Below are 22,995 nucleotides of genomic sequence, written 5' to 3'. Positions count from 1 at the left end.
GTATGGGAATTTAGTTCTATCCTTTAACCATATGGGTCCCAGGGGTTGGACCCTAACCCGCTGAGCCATCTGAGTGGCCTCAACTGTCATCTTTTCTGGGTTACTCTTTCCACTGGCAACAGGTGCACCTGCAGAAAGCTACTGCGCCTGCTCAGAACTGGCTCCCTTTGTGTCTGCCTCTGGCAGGATGTAAACATTGCCTTGTCAGAATTTCCCCAACAGTAACAGCATGAGGAATGCTCACTTGGATCCAAAATGTCTGCACCTGAACAGAGCTACGGAGCTCTTCCCTAAGAAAAAAGCAGGTCGAGGGAAGGACAGCCTTTTTTTTTTTTTTTTAATCTGCTCAAAGGGGGAAAAGGTTTAAAAGAAATTAGATCAGAAGACATTTTCTTTTAATAGAAACCAAATCCAGTTTCAAAGGCACACGGACAAGCTGGAATGTATCCCAAGGAGCTAAATAGATGATCTGTCCAGACAGTCTCCTGAGGATGGGCACTTGAAAAGGCTCCAGAGCCTGGCCTGCGAGGAAAACTGAAGCAGGGACGTGCTTCAGTGTTTCAGAACTCACACAACTGTCGGAGGAATGTGTGCTTTCTTGTGTGCTGCACCAGAGACAAGTGTGGGGAGTTAGACTAGAATTGTAGCTCACACACACCCCCAATCTCGGGCTAATGTACCCCAGGATTCCCAGCAGGTGCCTGAAAGTAGGCCAGCGCTGGCACTCTCTGCATGTCACTCTCTATGTGATCAAATTTAATGTATAGATGAGACACAGAAAGAGATGATGAACATGCCGCTCTGAGAGTTGGGTGATGTCGAGCTTGGGTCAAAAGTCGAAAGCCTGTGCTGGTTCTTTGAGAACACAGTTGAACACCAGAGCCTGACACTGGAGAGCAGGGCTGTCTGTCGAGGGAGGGAACGGCCAGCTGTAGAGCGCACCCTTTCCTTGAGAGCTCAGGAAGGTAGAGGCCTAGGTGTGTTCCTGGCAGGACTACTCTGTAGTGGATGTGCACCTGGACGGCTGTGTGGTCCAGCATGAGAGGACATGCGCTTGAGGGTTATAGGAGTCATTGTAACAGATGCAGCCTGCCAACTTCTTCTGAGACAAAGCTGTATTTAATATCTAGGATGATGATCAGAACAAAGTGTGAAAGGGAACAGTTTGGTGGAACCAAACTGACGACTGACAAGAGTTCTCTGGCACAGGGCTATATGCAAAGGCCTTTCTCCTCCCCCACAGTGAAGCCCCCCTCTTCGTCTTCTCTGCCCCAGTTCCCCTGGTAACTGCCGCAGGGAGCAACACTGTGATCAGGAGGTGATGAGCTGCTGGTCCCTAAACACTCGTACTGTAATTTCAATTGTAACAAAATGGAAAAGCAGAAGCGTAATGACAAGTTTTTTTGTTTTTGTTTTTGTTTTTTTTCGAGACAAGGTTTCATTGTGTAGCCTTGCCTGTTTTTGGGCTAGATCAGGCTGGCCTCGAACTCACAGTGATCCGCCTGGCTCTGCTTCCCGAGTGCTGGGATTAAAGGCGTGTGCCACAACACCCGGCAGCTGAAGTTTTATTCTAAAATTTATACAGTTGATTATGAAAGGGAGTACAGTTTTTCCAAACCAAGTGTTAACCATATGTACTAACCAGATTCGTGTTTCTGAACTCAGAAGGCTTTAGCCCTCTACAGCGCCTCACAGGGGTCCCAAGGCCCATCCCAGTCTCACCTCAGGCCCCAGGCTTCTTCATGACTTAGTTTGATGCCCTTGATTTTGGGCAGGTATGTGAGCAGGATGTGTCAGTATCCTGTCTGCTGGCTCTTGGCAGTAGAATGCCGACAAAGGAATGAACTACAGGTCTGGGCTTTGCTTTTGTGTTCCTTGTTGCTGGGCTGTACTCAGCCCCAGACAAGCACTACACTCGCTGTGTCTCAGCACCATTTTGTTTCGGTGGCAGAGAGTTACGTTGTTTTGTTCACTAGTGAGAGAACGCTGCTTCAGTGAAATTCAACATTAAGATGGCTGTTTCTCTTCTCTCTTGGACTCACCATACCGTGTATCAACAAGAAATGAAGGGAATAAAAGTCTTGACTATGAGAGGGCCTTTGGGATGCTTCGGCTCCTGCCCCGAGACCTAGAGCCTACATGGTCGAAGGAGAGAACTGCCCTCTGACCCCCTACACAGATGCCAAGGCACACATGAGCTTATACACACACACACACACACACACACACACACACACCTTAATATTATAATAGATTTTCCACTTTAGAATTAAGACATTGTTGTCTCTAATACAATTATTAAGATACAGTGTGTGTACCACACAGTTCACCCATGTATTTACCATGTTCACCATGGCTCGCTGACTCCTGACATATTCACAGAACTGTAGCTTCCTCACCACTGCAGTCAACACTTAGAGTGCTTTCACTGTCCCAGAGGAAGGCCTCGTACCCTTGAGCTGCCATCCTTCCCTGTAATTCCTCTAATCTGGAGATTGCTTCTCAGCCGCCTGCCTTTGTATTGACCCTTATGGAAGTCAAATCAGTGTCTGGAGCATCTCCTGTCAGGCCTATTCCCTTGGGATGTCACGTGACAGGGAGGAATGAGGTCATGTCACTACCACTGATGTTTCTATCCAAGCTCCTGCTATTCATGAGTTGGAGGACTAATTAAAATCCTGTCTTTCGCTGGGAGTGGTGGCGCGCACACCTTTAATCTCAGCACTGGGGAGGCAGAGGCAGGCAGATCGCGCTGTGAGTTCGAGGCCAGCCTGGTCTACAAAGCAAGTCTAGGACAGCCAAATATACACAGAGAAGCCCTGTCTTGATCAAAACACACACACACACACACACACACACACACACACACACACACACACACACACAAACCCACAAAAAAGCAAGCAAGCAAACAAACAAAAAAAAAACTGTCTTTCCAGAATTCCTTAGCCTCTTAGAAGTGGTTGAACAACTTACCGTCTTTCCCAAGAAAAGCACTTGGCAGACCAAATCACCCTGAATCCTGAGGTTAACAGTTTTCTTACAGAGAATGTTTGGCAAAGAGACGTGTGAATGTGAGAGCCCCGCTCTCCAGTTCCCTTAAAGGCCTTACTTGAGAACTGCCCCGTGAACTCTTGCCAGAAATGGCGAAAGACTCACCGATGCAGAGGGGCGCGCAGAATTGCTCAAGAGCCCACGGCAGCATCTGTAAAATGGATGGATTTAGTTTCATCAACATCTTAATGTACTTGAAAACAAATGGTGACTAGGCCATCTGTGGCTGCTAATACCTGCACTACGCGCTGACCAGTATGTGGAACCTGTGTTTAGAGGCTTCACTTATGGCTCAATGGCCAGCCAATTGAATTAAGGGTGTTGACTCTGACTTGAGGAAACATTTTTATCATGTGTTTTTGGAGAATTTGCATCGAAGGATCTTGATACAGAGGTATAGTACAGCTTACTCTTAAGTGGTTTGAGAATATGATGAAAATCTCCACCCAAAGGAAGGGGGAAAAAAAATAAACCAGTAAAATATTAGCACATCAGGAAGGGTGCCCTGGAGACTTTCTAAGTCTGAAGTCACACTAAAACTGTGTAAAGAATATAAAGGCTTGTTAGGGTTAGGGTTTTGTTTTGTTTAATCCATGTGCATTATCTGTGTGTCTAATTTTTTTTCAAGTGTGTCGTGAGTGTTTTTCCCTCATATATGTTTGTGCACCAAGTGTGTGCCTCATGCCTGCAGAGGTCAGGAGAGGGCATCAGAACTGGAGTCACTGAAGGCCGGGAGCTTCCGAGTGGTTGCTGGGAATAGAACTTGGGTCCTCTGCAGAAGCAGCCGGTGCTCCTAGCTGCTGAGCCACACCTCTGTTCCCGTCAGCAAGTTTTAAGGCAGATGCCAATTGGAAGCAAGTATCAGGCTTCAATCTCTGAGCATCAGTCTCGGAGCACAGAGGCTGTTGTGCAGTCACATTTATCTCTGTACAGTTTTGACTTGTCGTTAAACTGGCCACTAAAAAGCAACAGCAGAAATTAAAGGTGTCACTTTGAGCTTGGGTATTAGTTCAGTGACAGAATCTGAGTAGCATTCAGGAAGTTGTGGATTCAATCCATAGCATAGCAGCAGTAGTTACTAATTAATTAAATGTTGTGTCTTTTTTTAAGTGTCTCTCTCAGTCTCTTTTTTTACAGCCTGATTGCAGCCACCCTCAGTCCTGCTCTCATACACCCCCTCCCCATTCCCTTCTTCCCTTCTCCTCAAAAAAAAGGTAGCCCCACCATGGGTACCAACCCATCCTGGCACATCAAGTCTCAGCAAGACTAGAGGCATCCTCTCCCACTGAGGCCAGGCAAGGCAGCCCGGCTAGGGGAGAGGGATCTAAAGGCAGGCAGCAGTGTCAGAGATAGTCCCTACTCCAGTTGTTAGGGATGACCAAGCTGCGTATCTGCTAGATATGTGTAGGGGGCCTATGTCCAGCCTGTGTTAGATGCCATGTCTAATTGTCTCTTCATTGCATTTCTCCTATGAGTCAGCTTTTCAAAATGTTGACCCTAGACTGTCAGTCAGTGACCCCCCCCTCCCCCACCTCGCGCTCGCACTCTCTGTCTCTCTCTCTTCTCTCCCTCTCTCTCTGTGTCTCTGTCTCTGTCTCTGTCTCTGTCTCTGTCTCTGTCTCTGTCTCTCTCTCTCTCTCTCTCTCTCTCTCTCTCTCCCCCCCCCCCCCATTTTCCTGATTGCTTCTCTCTTGTCCTGATAGCTCTTCCCCTGTCCTGATAGCTCCTCCTTCCATCCCAATGGCCCCTCCTCCCTCTTTTTCTGCTGTGGCTGTGCCTTTAGGCACTCTTAAGAATTGATGTAACAAAGATGGAAACAAGTTAGGAGTCATTCTCTGCCAGTTTGGGCCAGCTCTCCGAAGAAGCAATTGCTTGTCATCTCAGTCTGCCCTGTGTTCGGTGTCCTGCTAGAACCCTCAGTCACCCCAAAGCACTTTGTCTGGTTCCCTAGTGACTCTAGGAGAATCACATCCTCCTCCTCCTCCTCCTAGACTATAGCGTGGAAGCAAATGTGACCATTTCCTTCCAGTGAAGCCTCAGCAGAGGCTCGGGACTTGCACAGCTGTGGTTAAAGGAAGCACAGTCATGGACTAACAGATGCTTACAGCCTGAATGACAGGGTGTGGCTGTGTGTGCGTGCTAGGAGCTTGCAGATGGCCCTGTGGGAGCTCGTGGCTGAAAGCTTCAGATACATCAGTAAACATAATACAATTTAAAATCGATAGATACTGAAACTTCTGACAAGCAAAACAAACAAACAAAATGACCTTACTAAAGAGGTTTTGCAAGTTAAGCCTTCTAGGACCCTGAGTGAAAAAAAATAAGACAGTGTTTTAGCCTGTATGAGTTTACTTGTTAGCCTGGAGTGTGACATGGGGGGAGAGGGGGCAGTGTGCACACATGTGCTTATTTAGTGTCTCCCTTTCTCCCTGGAAACCCAAGGGAGCAGGGGTTTGGCAAGGTCACATGGGAGCTGAGGACAGGCGTTGGGGGGTCCTGTCTGGTGTGTTGCACGGGTGAGTGAAACAAGTACACCCCTGCTAACTACCACACCGTTTTTCTTCTTTTCTGCTGTGCTGTAGTTGCAGAATTAAGAAAAATCTTCGAACCGAAGAGGAAAGACTTTTTAGAAATGAAAAGGTACTGTATTTGTGGCACGCCACTGGTAGGTAGAGGCATTTATCACAGCAGTGATGAGTCTGTGCCTTAGCATCGGTTTCCACCCTCACTGTGTTTTTTCCTTTGGTCTACTGTGTAGAAAAGAAAGAATTGCCAGGCGCTTAGAAGGAATAGAAAATGACCCCCAGCCCATCCTGCTGCAGAGCTGCACAGGACTCGTGACTCATCGACTGCTGGAGGAAGACACGCCCAGATACATGCGCGCCACAGACCCCGCCAGCCCACACACTGGTGAGTCTGTGACCGAGCTAGGCAGGGCGTTCGTCATCTCACCATGGCCTTTAAGGCCCTGTGGCCCTGGACAATGAGATGCCTGATGCCCAGTTAAAAATGCCAACCCGAGCACCTGAAGGAGGGGAAAGCTTATCTCGCCTCACAGTTTGAGGGGACACAGTCCATCATGACAGTGAAGGCGTGGCATTGGGGTGGGCAGTGAGAGGAAGCTGGTCACATACACCCACAGTCAGGAATCAGGGAGTCGGGTGCTGTCGCTGCTCCCCTGAATTTCTTCTGTTTTACGTTTTTATTGTTTGGGATGCCAGCCCTTAGGGTGGTGCCACCCACATCAGGGTAGATGGTCTCTTCTCAGTTAAACTTCTCGGGAAATGACTCCAAGTCCAGTCGTTATGATGACTGTTGGCCACCACCTCCAACCACAGCACACTGTGTGTGTATAGTTTCTTAAGTGCTCTGGCCATCCGACCCCTTAGACAGGGACCCATTGGAGTAGGCGTGGTGTCCATGTCTTCACACACTCATGAGTCCGCGTAGAATCTGTTCTCAAAAAATATCAGTAACTGCCTATCCATAAAGGAAGGAATGTGCATTGTCAGTTACACTAAATGTCCAGATGCCCAGCAAAGGGGAAAAGTAACAAACAATGGCGTTTTACTTTCATGTGTGTAAATGTATTGCACATTGATTTTCAACATTCTGAGCATGACGTGGCTTTTCCTGGGCTCGGTGGTCACCTTTGCAGACATTAGCCACCTCATCTGACCACAGAGGGAAGAGCTTCCTTCAGGCCTGGGCTTCCCAGCCCCGCCCCAGGATCTGGCTTGGAGGTGCTTCTGTTGGTTTGTTTGTTTAGATTTATTTGTTTATTTATTATGTATACAGTTCTCTGCCTGCATGTACATCTGCAGGCCAGAGGAAGCCATCAGATCACATTATAGATGGTTGTGAGCTGCCATGTGGTTGATGGGAATTGAACTCCAGACCTCTGGAAGAGTAGACAGTGCTTCTTTTAACAATTGTTACCAGTTCCCTCTTCAGAGGGGGCTCCTGATCTCACGGCAGGATGCTGCAGTTTGATGTCTTTTGGTTTTTTTTTTGTTTTTTGTTTTTTGTTTTTTTTTTGGATAGAGAGCTACAGGAAGAACCAAGAATAGAGAAAACTCTCACAATCTTTACCGAGAAACAAACTTCTGTATACCTAATGTCTTCATCCGTATAACACATAACTCAAGTCATCAGAAAAAGTGAGGAAATTAGGCTTTGTTTTTTAAACATAAGTTATGTAGTTCAGGCTGCCTTACACTTGCTGTTCTCTTGCCTGGGCTGTGCTGTGGGCATGCCCAACCCAGAATGAATTATCTAATAAGATGTTGGGAATTGAGTTAGCAGAGGGAGGAGGAAAGAACCCATTCCTCTTTCCGTTTCCTACCCACCCCCAAAGTAAATTCTACTTAATCTCATTATAATTCAAAACAAGTCACTGGAAACTTGAAAACATGGGCATGGATTTCATTCAACTGGGCTTACAAGAAACAGTTGAAGAAATCTCCAAATGATGAATGAGTCAGTATTCCTTAGAGCAGTGTAGAAATTAATTTCACATTCACAGCCTAGCAAGTGACTTAAAGGTCTCAAATATTCTCATAAATGGTTCAACGTTTTGATGTGTTCACATGTTTGCATGTGTGTAGCCAGCTGGAAAAGCCACCTCTGGCAGAACAGCTACCACACTGAGTACTCTGAAACCACGGCCCATCTCTTGTTAAATCACGGAAGTTCCGGTGTCTTCCGTCTTGTCTGGAAGAATCAGAACTTGCCGTTTGGCCTTATGTGAAATAGTAAACTCAGAAACAAAACATTAAAAATAAAGGAGAATAAATGCTGAGCAAGGCCCAGGGATGTTGGGAGTAAGATGCAGTGTGGCTCTGTGCTTTCACACTTTTCCGGGAAGATCCAGGCTCTTTCCGTCAGCCAGCCTAAGTGAGATGGGACCTTCAGGCTGGGCCCTCTGTGGGTGTGAGGCGGTGTGGAGGGCTCCGTGTGTTACCCGGCTGTGCTTGACTTCTATGTTCTAGCCTGTGGTCTTCTTGTAGGGCGATCCAACGAAGAGGAAGATACTCCTGGCTCTTCCCTAGAAAAACAAACTCCATCTAAATACTGCACAGAAACCTCGGGCATCCATAGTTCGGGCTCCATGGACACCCACAGTCTGGAGTCCAAGGCGGAAAGGATTGCAAGGTACAAAGCAGAGAGGAGGCGGCAGCTGGCAGAAAAGTACGGGCTAACGCTGGACCCCGAAGTAGACTCTGAATACTTGTCTCGCTATACCAAGTCTCGGAGGGACCCGGATGCGGCTGAGAGACGAGGAAAGGGTGACAAGCAGGAAGAACAGAGCAAGGATGCCAGTTCCCGGCATTCTAGGACGGAGCCCGGGCCCAGAGCCAGCTTGGCGGAGTCGCAGGAGTGTGCCCCCGTGGGAAGCAGTTTGTCGGACCAGGAGCTGCTTCTCAATGTGGAGAACCAGCGAAGAGTCCAAGAGACCTCCATGGCAGAAGACGGTTCCCCTGCCTTCTTTTCTGAGCGAGGCACCTCCTTCCCCGAAGTGCCAAGGTCCCCAAAGCAGATGCCCAGCTCACCGCACCAGCAGCCAGCCTCCCCGAGCCACCCTGGTGACCCGCCACTGCCTACAGAGGGCCGAGCCAGGTAAGCACTGAGCGCATGTTCTGCCTTGGCTGTCACAGATGTCCCTGTGGGTCTCCGCTCACTGCAGAGATGCATTGTGATTTCTACAGTATCCCATCAGGTCCTACCAGAGCTGCACGTGGTCCCCACTTCTTCTATCTCCCCTCTCTCCTCCTTCGGTGCCTTAAGTTCTCTTTCAAGCAAACTAAGTAGGTATCATGGGGACCTTTTACACATAAGCCCCAAAACTCTTGCTGTGTTTCTGATCCAACCTAGTATATCCTATTGTTTGCTTTTTGGTTATACTCAAGACTTAGGTTTTGGGGGGATGGTTTTGGTGGCTGATGCCACCAAGGCAGGAAGAGCCTCAATAACAAGAGTAGGGCCTCTGTTTATGGTGTAGTCTAACTGATAAACACGGAAGGACCAGTAAGGCATAAATATACATTATATAATATGATATAATATAATATAATATAATACAATATATATATATGTATATATGAGAGCCACTGAGAGATAGCCCTGAATAAAAGTACCAGCCAAACACAAGAATAGCTGGTGTGTGGAAAAATTGAAGAAGTCAAATATAAATCCCAGAAGTCAGATGACAAAAGAGAGGTTGTATTTGTTTCTAAATTTAAGTTGAAAAAACATTTTGCTATCCATGTTAAAACACTACTTACTTAAATTCCTGGCTTAAAGGCCAGGATGAATGTCTGGGTAGATTCCTAAACACCCTTTTCAGTTCGAACAAACAACAGCTTTACAGGTGAGATGAGAAGGCCGGGACCCTGGAGTCAAGCAAATTTATTCTGCGGCAGAAACTGCATGCAACACACAGATATATGTGCATATGTATAAACACACTCACACACACATATGTGAACACGTATTTTTTGTGTTCATTTTGAGTACATGGTGGGAGCATCTTCGGTTGCCTTCAGTAAACATCCAGTCCCTCTTAGGTGGCAGCGGTGAACCTGAGGCCCCAATGCCTGTCACCATCTGAGTCATCCAGGCTCAGATGCTTAGATCCCAGACACTAAGATAATTAGATCCTATAAGTCCCATGGACATATTTTAAGGACTTCTGTTCAGTGTTGGGACTGAAATACGTGACACTGAGAAACAGAAGGACTCCCTCCCATGTATTTTGTAGAGGATGTCTTGCCCAGAAGCATACATTTCATAGTAGAAGTATAGTGCTTGGTTTAGCTGTTTCTATAAAAGGAAATCTCATACTTTTTTGTTTTGGTGTGGTTTGGGTTTGGGTTTTTTTTGAGACAGGGCTTCTCTGTGTAGCCTTGGCTGCCTTGGACTTGCTTTGTAGACCAGGCCGGCCTCGAACTCACAGAAATCCACCTTACCTCTGCCTCCCTAGTGCTGGCCTTAAAAGCATGTGCCACCGCGCCCATCTCCTGTACATATTTTTTTATTGTTACATTTTATTTATTTTGTGCATACACATATGTGAACGTGTGGGTTCCCAGTGGAGATGTGTTGTGCTTGTGAAAGTCAAAGGACAGCTTACAGGAGTCTGTTTCCTCCTGCCATCATGTGGGTCCTCCTGGGGACCGAACTCAGGTCAGCAAGCTTGGTGGCTAGTGCCTTTACCTGCCAAGCCAGCTCACCGGCTGGCCCCCTTTATGTTCGTTAATAGAGCAAAGAAACCCAACAGATACTCACATAGAAATAGTGCACCCCTCTAAGCAAGTGAAGAAGTTAGTCTGATTGTCCTGTGACAACTGTCTGATGTCGCTGCCTTGTGTGGGCATGCTCTGAAATATGACTAGGGAAATAGTTTTAGAGCAGTATTTGCCCATGGGGTAAATTTGTTTCCGAATTATTTATTATTCCATAAAATGATTGTGAAGGTTTTTAAGTTGGATAGAGGGCTGGATGCTGTAGGGGCCTTAGCTCATCCTATCACTTGCCTGGGAATTGATGCACATTTGATTGTGAAGAGCACACATTCTAAGGAAGCGAGGGACCGTAAGGCAGGCCCAGCCCCACCTTTCTAATGCTTTCAAACCTGCGGAACTGCAAGCTTTGCATCATCTGGAGAAGGTTGGTTCAGGGATGAACTGTTCTTGTGAATTCAGCCAGGGTGAGTGCAGAAACAAAAGTGTCGATACTTTCATATTATTATGAGTGGATGTCATCATCTTGTGGATTATTCAGCCTTAAAAAAATAAGAACGCCTGCTCCTACCAAAGTCCTGAAACCCAAACTCTTGTTTAATCCTTTATGCATCTTCAAACTCTTGTTTAACCTCTTGCATAACTTTTATTTCCTTACTGAGAGACAGACAGACAGACAGACAGAAGCACATTATCGTTATTCAGTGAGCGGTAACACAGAAGCTCTCCCCTTGGGGTCTCCAGCTGCTGTGTGCCTGCGCACCATCTGTCACTCCATTCTCAGTGTGTCATATGACTAAAAGGAGGAGGATGAAGTTCAACTTGACACCCTGTTCTGGGAACTGAGTCGCTCTAGAAAAGCCTCATTCATTACTTCATCATCACTATACCCCAGCCCCTCCCCATCGCTGCTTCTCCCAGCTTGTGTCGTTAGCGGCTCGAACCGGACAGTGGAGATGCCCTGGAGAGCAGAGCAGAAACTTGACCTTCGATAAGTGGCCTTTGGTGGGTTCTAGCCTGAACAGGGCTTGTGTTGGTCCCCAAGAAATCATACCCCCTTCCCTGGCTGGCCTGAAACTCCCCATATAGAGCAGACCAGCCTGTGTAGACCAGGTAGATCCTTCCTCTGGAGTGCTGGGATTACGGCAGGGTCTCTCTTTCTCTTTTACCTGCTATGGTGCCAGCGTTTGATGGCCTTACTCGTCTTGGATACTTCTCCTAGCTATCCTAGCTTCATATCCTGTACATACCAAGAACGAAATAAACATATATCCAACACACACACACACACACATGCACACACACACACACACACAGTGAGCTTATATCTGCCCTGTTGGTTGCCTTATTCAGTAATGAAAGGATGACACATACTGGTCCACCCAGGCAGGCTGGCCATGGGCTGGCCATGGGCTATTCCTCCCGCGCTGTATGCTCCTCTGATGAGAGCTTAGGATCCTGAAACAGTCTCCAGAGGCTCGGGTCCTCCTGGATGTGGTCACTGCTCATCCGTCCATGCCCTGTAGAGATGTCTGCAACAAAGTGTTGTGCCTGGTGTTCACCCTGCCTCGACCCGCATCAGCTGTGAGCAGCAGGCCTCTACCATGTCCCATGGACATGAGGGCCGAGCATGGGAGCAGGGCTCAGATCCATCCTGTTATGAGGAAAATCTTGTCCCCTAGACCGGATATCTGCAGTTTAGCCGTAGTCACCAACTTTGCCTGCTGCTAAGCAGTTAACTCGCTCCTTCTCATTTTTCATTTCATCCTGTCCTTACTAGCAAGTGGCAGTGCTGTTGAATTACATATGAATATGTTTCCTAAAATGCCAGCCTGTAATATATAGTAGCCAATGTGTGCATATGGTTTCCAGTGTAGATTGTGTGTAGGGATTTGGCCATCGCTGTATCCATACTTGTGTGCAAAGCAGCAATCTCCCACACAGGTGACTCTTGTCAGTGCATTAAACTGAATGGCGTGGTAGAATCTCATCCTCCTGTAATCAGGTCTGTGTGAGACTTTCCTGTCAGTTTGTTTGTTGGCTTTCTTTTACGTCTGAAGCAGGGTCTCACTCGGTAGGTAGTTCTAGCTAGCTAGACTTCTACTGCCTGGGAAGCCAGTTCTCCGCTGGCCAATCACACATCAGGGCCATCCCAGTCACCTGGTGTTTCTGCATCCTTGTTCTGCCTCCAGGAGACTCCACAGTTCTCTCCCAGTGGAGGTGGCCTCTGCACAGGAGGGTCTTGGCTCACTCCCAAGGCCCCCAAGTGAATTTGAAGTCTGGGGAACGGTAGCTCAGCTGGTAGAATACTTACCTAGTGCACATGAGGCCCGGGTTCAATCCCTGGCACAGTGTGAGCTACCACTTTAGTTTGTGCTGTGGTGGTTCATGCCTGTAATCCCAGGATTTGGGAGATTGAGGAGGGAGTAACAGCCACTGAAGTACATCCATGAATTCAGGGGGAGACTTTCTGGGTTTTCTTTGTAAATCCTCAATGAGAAGACACAGTCTGCAGGACAGTTATTCCTCCCATAGCTCCTTTATGTTAAGAGGTTTAACTTGCTCTGTTGAGTATCTCCACCAGGTCTTAAGGACTCATTCTGCCTTGCATTGTGTCTGCCTGAGTTAAGGGACAAACACGGGGCGGGGGGGGGGGGGGGGGGCTGGAGAGATGGCTCAGAGGTTAAGAGCACTGTCTGTTCTTCCAGAGGTCCCGATTTCAGTTCCCAGCAACCACATGGTGGCTCACAACCATCTATAATGTGGTCTGGTGCCATCTTCTGGTGTGCAGGTGTACATGCAGGCAGAATACTGTGTATATATATATATAAAATAAATAAATCTTTAAAAAAAAAAAAAGGGACAAACATGGAAGTCGGATGCTGTCTGAAGGGATGTGGGACTCCCTTCCCACCCTGTTGCCTGTTTTGCCTCGCGGAGTCTTTAGTGCCCTGCTTTATGCCTAATAGGAGTTAATAGACCTTTGTCTAAGTGACACAGATTACAAATTGACATTTGTAACTAACAAGAAGACAAAAGGGATGTATAACAAAGGTCCAGTCGTGGTGGCGCACACCTTTAATCCCAGCACTCAGAAAGCAGAGGCAGGCGGCTCACTGTGAGTTCGAGGCCAGCCTGGTCTACAAAGTGAGACCAGGACAGCCAAGGCTGCACAGAGAAACCTTGTCTCAAAAAAAAAAAAAAAAAAAAAAAAAAAAAAACCCACTCACTCTCACCAAGGTTCTTTTTCTTTACTTCCTTTGTTCGGTGTGTGCCTTTTGCATGGAAACTTTTTATATTTGTTTGTTTGCCCATGTGCCTTGGTGAAACTTACGGAAGTTAAGTTGTCTTATATTTTAATTCCAGCTTCTCATAAGTGTACACACAGAGTGACTGTAACAGACTCTTAGGGGACCAAAGCCCCTTTCCTCTGGTGGCTCAGATTTATTTATTGTTCACTTCTTGCTTTTCGTAGTGAGCCAAAAGACCACGAAAAATTCCAAGAAGTAAGTTTAAGCTGTCAAGGCACCATGTGCTTCTGTCTTTTCAAAAGCCAGCTTGAGTATCTCTTACCTAAAAGCAAAACGATGTGGGCGTGGGCGTTGCAATGTGCTAAGGTTCTGTTTCTTGTGCGTGGTAGTGCGGGGAAGGCCACACATGAGTGGTTTCTGCAGAAAGATTCCGAAGGGGATACATCTTCACTTATCAACTGGCCCTCCAGGTACATCCCAGGTTGGAAGTGTGTGGCTGATGCATGGTGCTTTCCAACCCCGGCGCCCCTCCTTCGTCTGCCGCACTTAAGTAACATCAGTGTTGCTCTTCTGTCATTGCAAAGCCTCTGAAAACCATGTGTTCAAAACAAACTGCTTCCTAATCATGCGTGTTCCCGGATTGCCCTGTCCACACTGACAGTGTTCTCCTTCCTGGTTCATTTGTCTCTAAGCACGCTTCTTTGCTTGATCACTTTCTCACCAACTCACTATGGATCCTGCCAGCAGAGGGCAGTAGTGAACACTTCCTCTGGGGCCATCCTACCCAATCCACATCCCTTTTCAGCACTAGCTTCAGTTTCCTTATTTCTAACCCAGTAGCTAATTTTTCAACAGTTAAATTTAGGGCATGCGGCCTAATAGCAGACAAAAACTCCAATCATTTCGTGATGGAGAGAGGCGGAAGAATTAAGAATGAACAAGTCACTGGCCAGACAAAGGTCCCCGTGTACTGAGTTTCTGACAGTGACTTTGTTCTCTTGAGATTGCCTCAGATAAGGAGCACACATTCCACAGGGGAGTTTGACTGCGGCTCAGTCTCTGGGCCAGCGTCCTCCAAGGCTGCCTAGTCTCAGAAAGAGGCAGCTCAGAGTGGTTTTTTTTTCCCCCCAAACACTCATAGTAACTCCCTTTATGTGTACCTTTGATGTTTCCTCAAGGAAATCTACTGATGATGCCCTAGTTGAAAGCAGAGCATGCAAACTAGGCCTAAGCAGGGCAATTCTAAAATGTGTATATTAAAAACAGTCTCTCTTTTGCTCTCTCACTAAGTGAAATGAAAGCTTTACATTTTGCCCAGAAATTTCTTGTCCTCTGCCAAGAACTCTGGGTACTTTTTGAAAGCTGTATCTGGTCAGCAATCCGTCTCAAGGCAAATGGTTCGCCCTTTCACATTGTACAGATTGGCATTTCAAAAAGTAACTTATGGGATGTCCCTACACAGTTGACCGTGCCATCTTTGCTGAGTAGGAAGTCACATGACCTACAAAAGCCTCATGACCTTGTTGCACTAGTCTTTCCCCTCTCTGTGTTGGGGACCACATACAAGGCCTCACACACCCTGGGCAGCACCCACCCACCCACCCACCCACACACACACAGCCCACTGTTTCCACTCTAAAGGAGAAGCCCTGAGCTCAAGAGGGCAGGTGGGACCACCAGCCATGGTTCTGGCCTTCTGCGGGTATGGAAAGGGTCTGCAGGTTTTGAAAACATCTTCAGTTTTTCTCACAAATATATAAAACTTGGAAAACAACAGACAGTTCCTCTTTTGGTTGTTTTTAATTAAGGTGTAGCAGCAATGGGGTGGGGTGGGGGAGAGGGGGAGACTGAGAGGGAAAACAACAGAGGTTGAAGATTCTCATAAACACATCTTCCTGGCATCGCTGCGGTGGTGTGACTGTGACCTATGACATCCAAGCTGGCCCTGCCTTGGGTTCAGATGATGTAGTCAGCTTATCATCCAGAGCCTCTGTGTGTGTGTGTGTGTGTGTGCGCGCGCGCGCATGCATGCGCTCAGTGCTTCACAAGAGGCGATGTTAGTTCAGTAGAAAGCATAAAGAGCCACAAAAGCCCACATATCCAGTGGCCAGGGACATGGCCATGTCTCCTCCAAGAGTGTAAGTGTCCTTGGAGCAGCTGGCCACCCTCCACAGCCCATGCCTGGGTCTGGACATGTGTACGGAAACCTTCACTGCTGCTCACAGTGGTATGTACGAATGAAGCTGCCTGGGGCCTCTGGATAGTTCATTAGAGTAAGCCCATTCTCCCTCAGGACAGCATGTGACTCTCAGCTTTACAGAGGATGGAGCTTTTGGACCACACTAGAATATGAGTGCAAATTTAGAGATTTCCCTCCATTTAACTGGCAAGTGCCGGGTGTCTGTGCTCAATGCCCAAATGTGTTTTCACGCGCTGTTGTTCTCTTTGCATTGATTCCAAAGCCCTCCGTGGCCTGTGCATGCTTCCTTCCCTTCGCTGATTACTACACATCAAAACGTAAATCCTATTTTTTTCTTAAGAGTTAAAGTTAGAGAAAAATTGGTGAAAGAGGAGAGTGCTCGCAGCAGCCCTGAACTCACCTCAGAGTCCTTAATTCAGAGGAGACAGCAGCCAGTACCAGCGCATTTCCTGTCTATCCAGTCAGAAAGCTCCGCCTTTGATAGGGTCACCAGCAAAGCAGTGGGCTCCCTGCGGCCAAGCCGGAGCTGTGTCCTGCCAGCTGACCCTGTTCATGCCATCAAGCTGGTGACCATGGACACCCCAGAAAGCGCATCTGAATGCAGCTGGGTGGGACCAGCCACCCCTAATGTCGTAAAATCTACCACCTGGAAGATTCTAGAAAGTGGGTCAAGGGACACTCCCGTCCTCCAGATTTGTGAATCAAGAGCAGAAGATGTGCTTTCCCCTGAAAGTCCAGAGAGGAGCCCCAAATCACTCTTGGCCTCAGAAGACGACAGGCTTGTGAGAGGCCACAAAGATCCCCCTGGTAATGACGATTCAGAGAAGCCCACCGCTCACTCCATCGCCTCAGAGCCTGAGACAGAGTGGCAAGTTCAACATCCACCCACTCAGAGAACTGGCCGGAGTGAAATGGTTCTGTATGTTCAGAGTGCTCCTGTGCCTCAAGATGCCACATTGACCAGTCACACAAAAGAGGCCTCTCCAAAGAAGCGTAAGGTCCTGGCCCGCTCCCTGTCCGATTACACGGGTCCCCCTCAGCTCCAGGCCCCCAGACACAAGGACGCAGCCCAGAGGCAGGAGCTGGAGCTGCAGGGTTCCAGGGCAGAGGGGCCTGGTGCAGAAGCCAGCATGTTGGACACCAGAGTCTCCGTCGCCCAGCTCCGAAATGTATTTCTGGAGTCAGCCCGAGCCAGCAAGAAACCTGAACTGTAGGTGATAGTCCCAGCGTCCTTCTGATATGTCACTTGCACGTCATTGGCGGGCAATTCACTTCTCCACCTGTGGTGTGTCCTGTTAGCTTAGCTCACAAGTGTGCGCAGGGCAGGGTGTACAAGAAATGGCTCACGCTACCATTCTGCTTCTGCCTACTAATGGGAATCTGGAGGAATGGGTCTCTAGAATGTTCCACATGCAGGTGTGCATGGTAGTAGCATGTAGAACCTGGCACTGTTGTGACTCACTGAGATACATAAGCCTCTCCTCTCTCTCTCCTCCTCCCCCTCCCTCCCTTTTCTTGCCCCCTCTGTCCCTCCCCCTCTTTCCCCTTCTCCCCCCTCTCTCTCCTTCTCCCCCCCTCTCCCCTCTTTCCCTGTCTCTCCCCCTTCTTCTATTGCACTCACTTCCCTTAGTCCTAAAAGCCAATCCCGGGTTGAGAGGTCAGCTGAAGGAACTGGCTTGCCCATGGAACGGGAGAGAGGGTCTCGGAAACCAAGACGCTATCTTTCTCCCGGTGAAAGTAGAAAAACTTCTGAGCGGTTTAGAACTCAACCTATAACGTCAGCAGAGCGGAAGGAATCGGATAGGTAGGCACGTGTGTGTGCTGTCAGCAACTCAGATGCCAGATTCTCACTACCCTGGTGGGGCTGATGCTGTCTGCATAGGATTCCAGGATTACTCCATCTCAGCTGTAAAGATAACTCATTTTACTAACGAAATATATTCCCGGAGAATGTTGGTTTTTCTAACTAGTATCACTCGACCGTTCTGAACTTGATCAGGTGAGAAGAAACCTTTTCTTCAGGCAGTGCTTTTAGGTTTGGGTTTTTTTTTTTGTTTTTTAATGCTTTTATTAAACTGGCATCTGAACTGAGCATCCTCCATTGAGCGTAAGGGTTTTGCACTCATAACCAGCATTTTGTCTGATATTATCATAGTATGTATGACTATACGTGCTATTGTATAGAAATGATGAGTTCCCCAGATACCTGCCTGTAGTCCCATGTAATAACTTCTTGTCAGCACTACTTATTCCCAGGGTGCACACCAGGCTGGGGTTGTGTGTGCATGCTACACGGTGTCAGCTAGCAATTGTTTGGTGGCTCCGGCCAGAACCCGCACCAGTGTGTCTTTAAATCTTTAGGATGGTTCACTCATGTGTGTTTTAAGGTCAGCATCATGTTTCACGTGGATCTTGTGTGTCCGCCACTAATCACCGTCTTTATCTGCTCTTGTGTCTCCTAGGTACCCTTCGGGCTCAGACTTGCCGGTGGTTGAGGGCGAGTATCTCTTTTCTGTTTTATTCGTACATATCTCCTCCAGATGATTTAAGATTTAAGATTTGGGGCATGGGAGAGGAAACCCAGAGCCTACCAGTTTCTTTCTTTCTTCCAAATTGCCTTGCTGTGAACCCTCACTGAAAATTCCAGGCAAGCCTTCCCTTAGCTCTAGATGGAACCTAAGAGGCTTGTGCAGTCAGTGAGCAGTGTGGAACCGCCATTTGACTAAAGGACCAGGTTTGACTGGTGACTGCCACATTACTCGGCAAGGCAATCCATTCTTAACGCCTCTGAGGCAGACTGTTACAGTTGTGATGTCAGTTGACCTACTCTGGGACTCAAGGGATTGCCAGGTCAGCCTTAAAAACCGCTTCAGAGATGCGTGCTTTCTAATGATGTTCAGTTTTTGTTTCATGGCTTTTCCAGATGAAGAGAAGGTGGATGAACGGGCCAAACTGAGTGTTGCTGCCAAGAGGCTTCTCTTCAGGGTAAGGCGTGCCAAAATGGTTTTGCTTGGAAACCATACCCTGGGTTCTGGAGTCTCACACACTTCTGGGTGCTTCAGGGTCTTCCTCACCTGCAGCACCTGCTGCTCTCTTCTTGTGCTGTGTTAGTCAGAGTCCCTTTACTATAACAGAATACCCGAGGTTATCAAATTTTTTTTTTAAAGAAAAAGCTTATTTTGGCACACTGCTCAGAGGCTCTACTCTATGAGCAGCTGGCCTGTTGCTTTGGGCCCTCCATGACAGGAGCAGGTAGCAGAAGAAGCCAGGAAGCCGCTCACCTCCTTGTGACAGGAATGGAAAAGCAAGGAAGAAAGGGGATTCTGGAATCCTTTCTGAGGGCTGATAACCTTGCATGCAGCCCCGCCTCTTACTTCCCACCCGAACTGGGACCGGTACCAACATCAGTTGACATTCTAGAGCCACGCTTCAGTTTTGACTGGTTTTGAGCAGCCCAGCCGCCCCCGTGTGAAGTGTCACTTCCGATGGCAGGGACCTCTCGTTGGTGTCTGCTCTTGGGATACCTCAGAAGAGCAGCAGGCACAGTCTTTGTTACTGCGGTTTTGTCTTCGAACTCAGGCAGATTACACAACTTTTTCTACCTGCAGGAGATGGAGAAATCATTTGATGAGCACAGTGTACCAAAGAGACGTTCGAGAAATGCAGCCGTGGAGCAGAGGCTGCGTCGCTTGCAGGACCGTTCACATACCCAGCCCATCACCACTGAGGAAGTGGTCATCGCAGCCACGTGCGTCTCTGGGGGGAGTTCTCGGCCTGGCCTGTGCTGTCACCTTTAGAGGGCTATTCAAGAATTTTCTATAAGAATGAGGCAGTTTAGCTAGAAGCCATAGAGAGGCACATACATCATACTTTTGTTTTGGTTTTTCTGCTGTCTAAACAGTAATGGGACATACCTGTTCTAGGTCCTAGGGTTACCTTTGAAGTGTTTTTACCCTTGTGTAGATGAACTATCAGCTCCTAGGTGGTCACTCTCCATCTTCAGCCACACCACGGGCTTTCCATCCTTAAACATGACCTCTAGGAGATAAGCATTTATTTTGTTTTTAAACCATCGCCAAAGTGTCTCAAAATTGATTGTCAATTGGATGGGTGCATTGGGGCAGCCTGCTCAGGTGTGCTCAGCTCACCTTGACTGATTCATTCAAAGTTAGCCATTTCAGTCAAGAGAGAATATTTTTTTGTTTTGTTTTTTTAAAAAAAATCATTTCTGTATAATGGTGAGTCCCTAAGAACCTCTGTCTGCAGTTTTGCCGCTGGAGCCTGCCGTGAGGTCACCAGTCTTCCTGGGGTTCACCTACCCTGGGTGTGCTGGACAAGTGCTCTGCCACTCACTGAGCTACATCCCAACCTAGGCTCTTCTTTATCTTATGTGTTTGTGGACACGCACATCTGTTTACTTACCTGTGACTCCTAGTGTGTCCTTTTGTTTACAAAATAACTTCTTGGGTTGGCTTGTAAACACTGTAGCAGACAGCCACTGGAACAAAACACTGAAGGCAGGAGAATACCAGCCAGCTGGGCTCCATGCTCTACTTTGATGAGCTTGCTGATTGACGAGGTCACTGATGCTTCTAAACACCACATTGAGAAGAACATTCTAAACTGTTGTTGGTCTCTCCTGACCGGCTGTGGTGATACTAGCTTTTTAAATGACTTCTTAAAATGAGGCTGTTTGTTCTAAGTTGACTCTTTTTCCAGCTTGCGCCTCTGCTTGTCCCATTTACTCTGGATATAGCCTGTGCCTCCTGTTCCCTCCGTCTGTATTGCTTTTCCCAAGTTCTTTTGCTATCCGTTTCCCCTCAAAGGTGTTTAGCAAATATTTTTTTGGTTAAAATATTTGATTCATGCTTTTCTGGATTTACAGCCATGCCTTCCTTAATGCTTCTTTTCTTCTCTCTCCTCATGAATGCTCCTCCTTTGGCCATTGCTTTTAAAGTGAACCTATCCCTGCTTCGTGTTCTGGGGTCACCCACTCTGTAATGGCGAGACTTCCTAGCCCCACTGTAGCTAGGAGCACTGTGCAGCCTGCCAGGTACTGGACACATGTAGCACCCAGGGCCAAGGCGCTGGGCAGCGGGTGCATCTGGAACCTTGAGTGCCTTTTGTTTGTTTGGCAAACAAGTCAGTGCAGTGAGTGTTCCTGAAGTGTTTGATGTTTTGTCCCATGAGAGGTACTGTTAATTTCATGCCTGTGTGAGAAACATGTATTCCATCTGCCTGCTTGCTGTGTTGGTGCTAGGATCACAGTAACTCACTTACAACATCTTTTTTGTTTTTAACATAAAAATGATCATTCCTCAAACACTTACTTTTCATCTAAAATACTAACAGATCAAGACTACTTTTAAAATGGCACATTGATGTGAATATTGAAATATTGGTAAGAGCTAGTTATCTTAAAATGTGTGCACACAAATCCAATCTAAAACCAAAATGCTCCTGTTTTCTAATTTGGAAAGAGGAGACACTGTCATTAGATTTTAGGAGCGGTTGTAGTTTATAGGATACAGTTTTAAATTGTGGTGTCTTAAAATTATGCTCACAAATCACACAGATATCTCCCTTTGTCATAACTGTGTTGAGCCACAACACAAAAGCTAAAAATAAGATTTAGATGTAAAATGACAGAACTAGAATAAACCAGCCCAATCCAGAAGCAGGGCTGTCTTGAGAAAGACTTTTTGCCCCTGTAGTTGGTACTCTTGGACCACCTCCCCGCTGAAGGGCTCCAGTCGTCAGGTGTCCTCGCTTGCCCCCTGTCCTCATGGCATCTGTGGACACAGACACTGCCTCTGATCTAGGACTGCCTTGGATCAGTGACTAGTAAGAACAAAGGCAGAACGTCCTTCTAAGACCCGTGCTGCCAGCAGAGGCTGTTATTATAACTGTGTTGTTTTTCTGGTGCTGAGCATCGAGCCCTGGCTTTGCACGTGCAGGACGTGTATTACCCCCTCTGCCTACACGGTCTCAGCTGGGGGGGGTCGAGGAGCGTGGGCGGGCGGATTACACACCTGACATTTTCTTCACCTTTCAAGTTACTGAGAGTTAGATTTAACTCTTGAAAGTTGGCAGAAACCTGGGAGAGAAAAGTATATTTAAAAACCACACTTTTGACAGAGAAAAAGCTGCTTTGCAGAATATGTCATGGACATGAGGCCATATTGTTCCTTACTATGCACAATGAAGTTTCTGCCTCCCGAGCTGCATCTGTGGAGGATGTCAGACCCGGGGACTGATGTCCTGCCTCTCTACCTGTAGTCCCCATGATCAGAACCATCCAGAATTTCTCAATAGGAAGTTAGCTAGGCTGGCACTGGTTCCTTCAACAGGAAGTTTCCTTCATAGGAATGATTCAGAGCTAAAAGTCTGCCTCTTGTAGACTTAGTGTGCTGGTGCCTCACGCTGACCCTGCTGTTCACTGTCCTGTTTAATAGCTAAACACCCAGATCTGTGTAGGAAAAATCAACCCTCTCCAAATTAGTGATATTGTTAAGAAAGTTAAGAAAGAAAGTGGTGGTGGGCTTCTGTTTGTCCTTTTCTGTAGGGCTGACTTTCCTTCCTTCCTTCCTTGCTTCCAGGTTGCAGGCATCTGCTCACCAGAAGGCTTTAGCAAGGGCCCAGGCAAATGAGGGCAGAGAGTCTGCCGAACCAGGCGAACCTGATTCCTCCACTCTGAGCTTAGCAGAGAAATTGGCCTTGTTTAACAAATTGTCCCAGCCAGTCTCCAAAGCCATTTCTACCAGAAACAGAATAGACGTGCGGCAGAGGAGGATGAACGCCAGATATCAGACTCAGCCAGTCACCCTTGGAGAGGTGGAGCAGGTGAGTGTGGTGGTCTACCTGCAGTGCAGGGGTGTGCGAGTGTGTGTGTGTGTGTGTGTGTGTGTGTGTGTGTGTGTCTGGGGTGTGTGTGCGTATGTCAGTGTGTGTGTGGTGTATATGTGTGAATGTATGTCTGGGGTGTGTGGTATGGGGGCATAAGTGTGGTGTGTGTGTGTGTGTGTGTGTGTGTGTGTGTGTGTGTGTGGTATAGGGTGTATATGTGAGTGTGTGTATGGATGTGTGTGTGTGTTTATCTATGTGTGTATGTCTGGGGTGTGTGTGTGTCTGGGTTAGGGAGATGTTTTTTCTTAATACAGCTGCACAATATTGCTCTTGGGTTCATGACACAGGACAGGATCAACAGGTGAGCTTGTAAGTGACTTCATCTTCTCATCCCTAAGGCAGA

General features: G+C 47.4%; 1 protein-coding gene across 18 annotated transcripts in view; it reads left to right on the top strand.

Moving 5' to 3' along the window:
- Positions 1–22,995, top strand: part of SVIL (supervillin) — a 201,622-nt gene that overhangs the window by 123,487 nt on the left and 55,140 nt on the right. For 10 of the 18 annotated variants that reach the window (XM_084782155.1, XM_084782171.1, XM_084782157.1 and 7 more), the window contains 11 exons: positions 5,637–5,694; positions 5,813–5,964; positions 8,064–8,673; positions 13,936–14,016; positions 16,087–16,956; positions 17,377–17,550; positions 18,209–18,243; positions 18,670–18,731; positions 19,355–19,494; positions 20,704–20,799; positions 22,346–22,589. In XM_084782155.1, the coding sequence (XP_084638281.1) occupies positions 5,687–5,694; positions 5,813–5,964; positions 8,064–8,673; positions 13,936–14,016; positions 16,087–16,956; positions 17,377–17,550; positions 18,209–18,243; positions 18,670–18,731; positions 19,355–19,494; positions 20,704–20,799; positions 22,346–22,589 (2,472 nt within the window). In that variant the 5' untranslated portion in view covers positions 5,637–5,686. The remainder of the gene's footprint in view (positions 1–5,636; positions 5,695–5,812; positions 5,965–8,063; positions 8,674–13,935; positions 14,017–16,086; positions 16,957–17,376; positions 17,551–18,208; positions 18,244–18,669; positions 18,732–19,354; positions 19,495–20,703; positions 20,800–22,345; positions 22,590–22,995) is intronic. The other 8 variants (XM_084782170.1, XM_084782163.1, XM_084782168.1 and 5 more) reach the window with 6 other exon arrangements.

This window comes from Acomys minous (assembly GCF_964271855.1).
Source record: "Acomys minous genome assembly, chromosome: 5".
NCBI classification, from domain to species: Eukaryota; Metazoa; Chordata; class Mammalia; order Rodentia; family Muridae; genus Acomys; species Acomys minous.
This window is presented reverse-complemented; position numbering and strand designations above follow the sequence as displayed.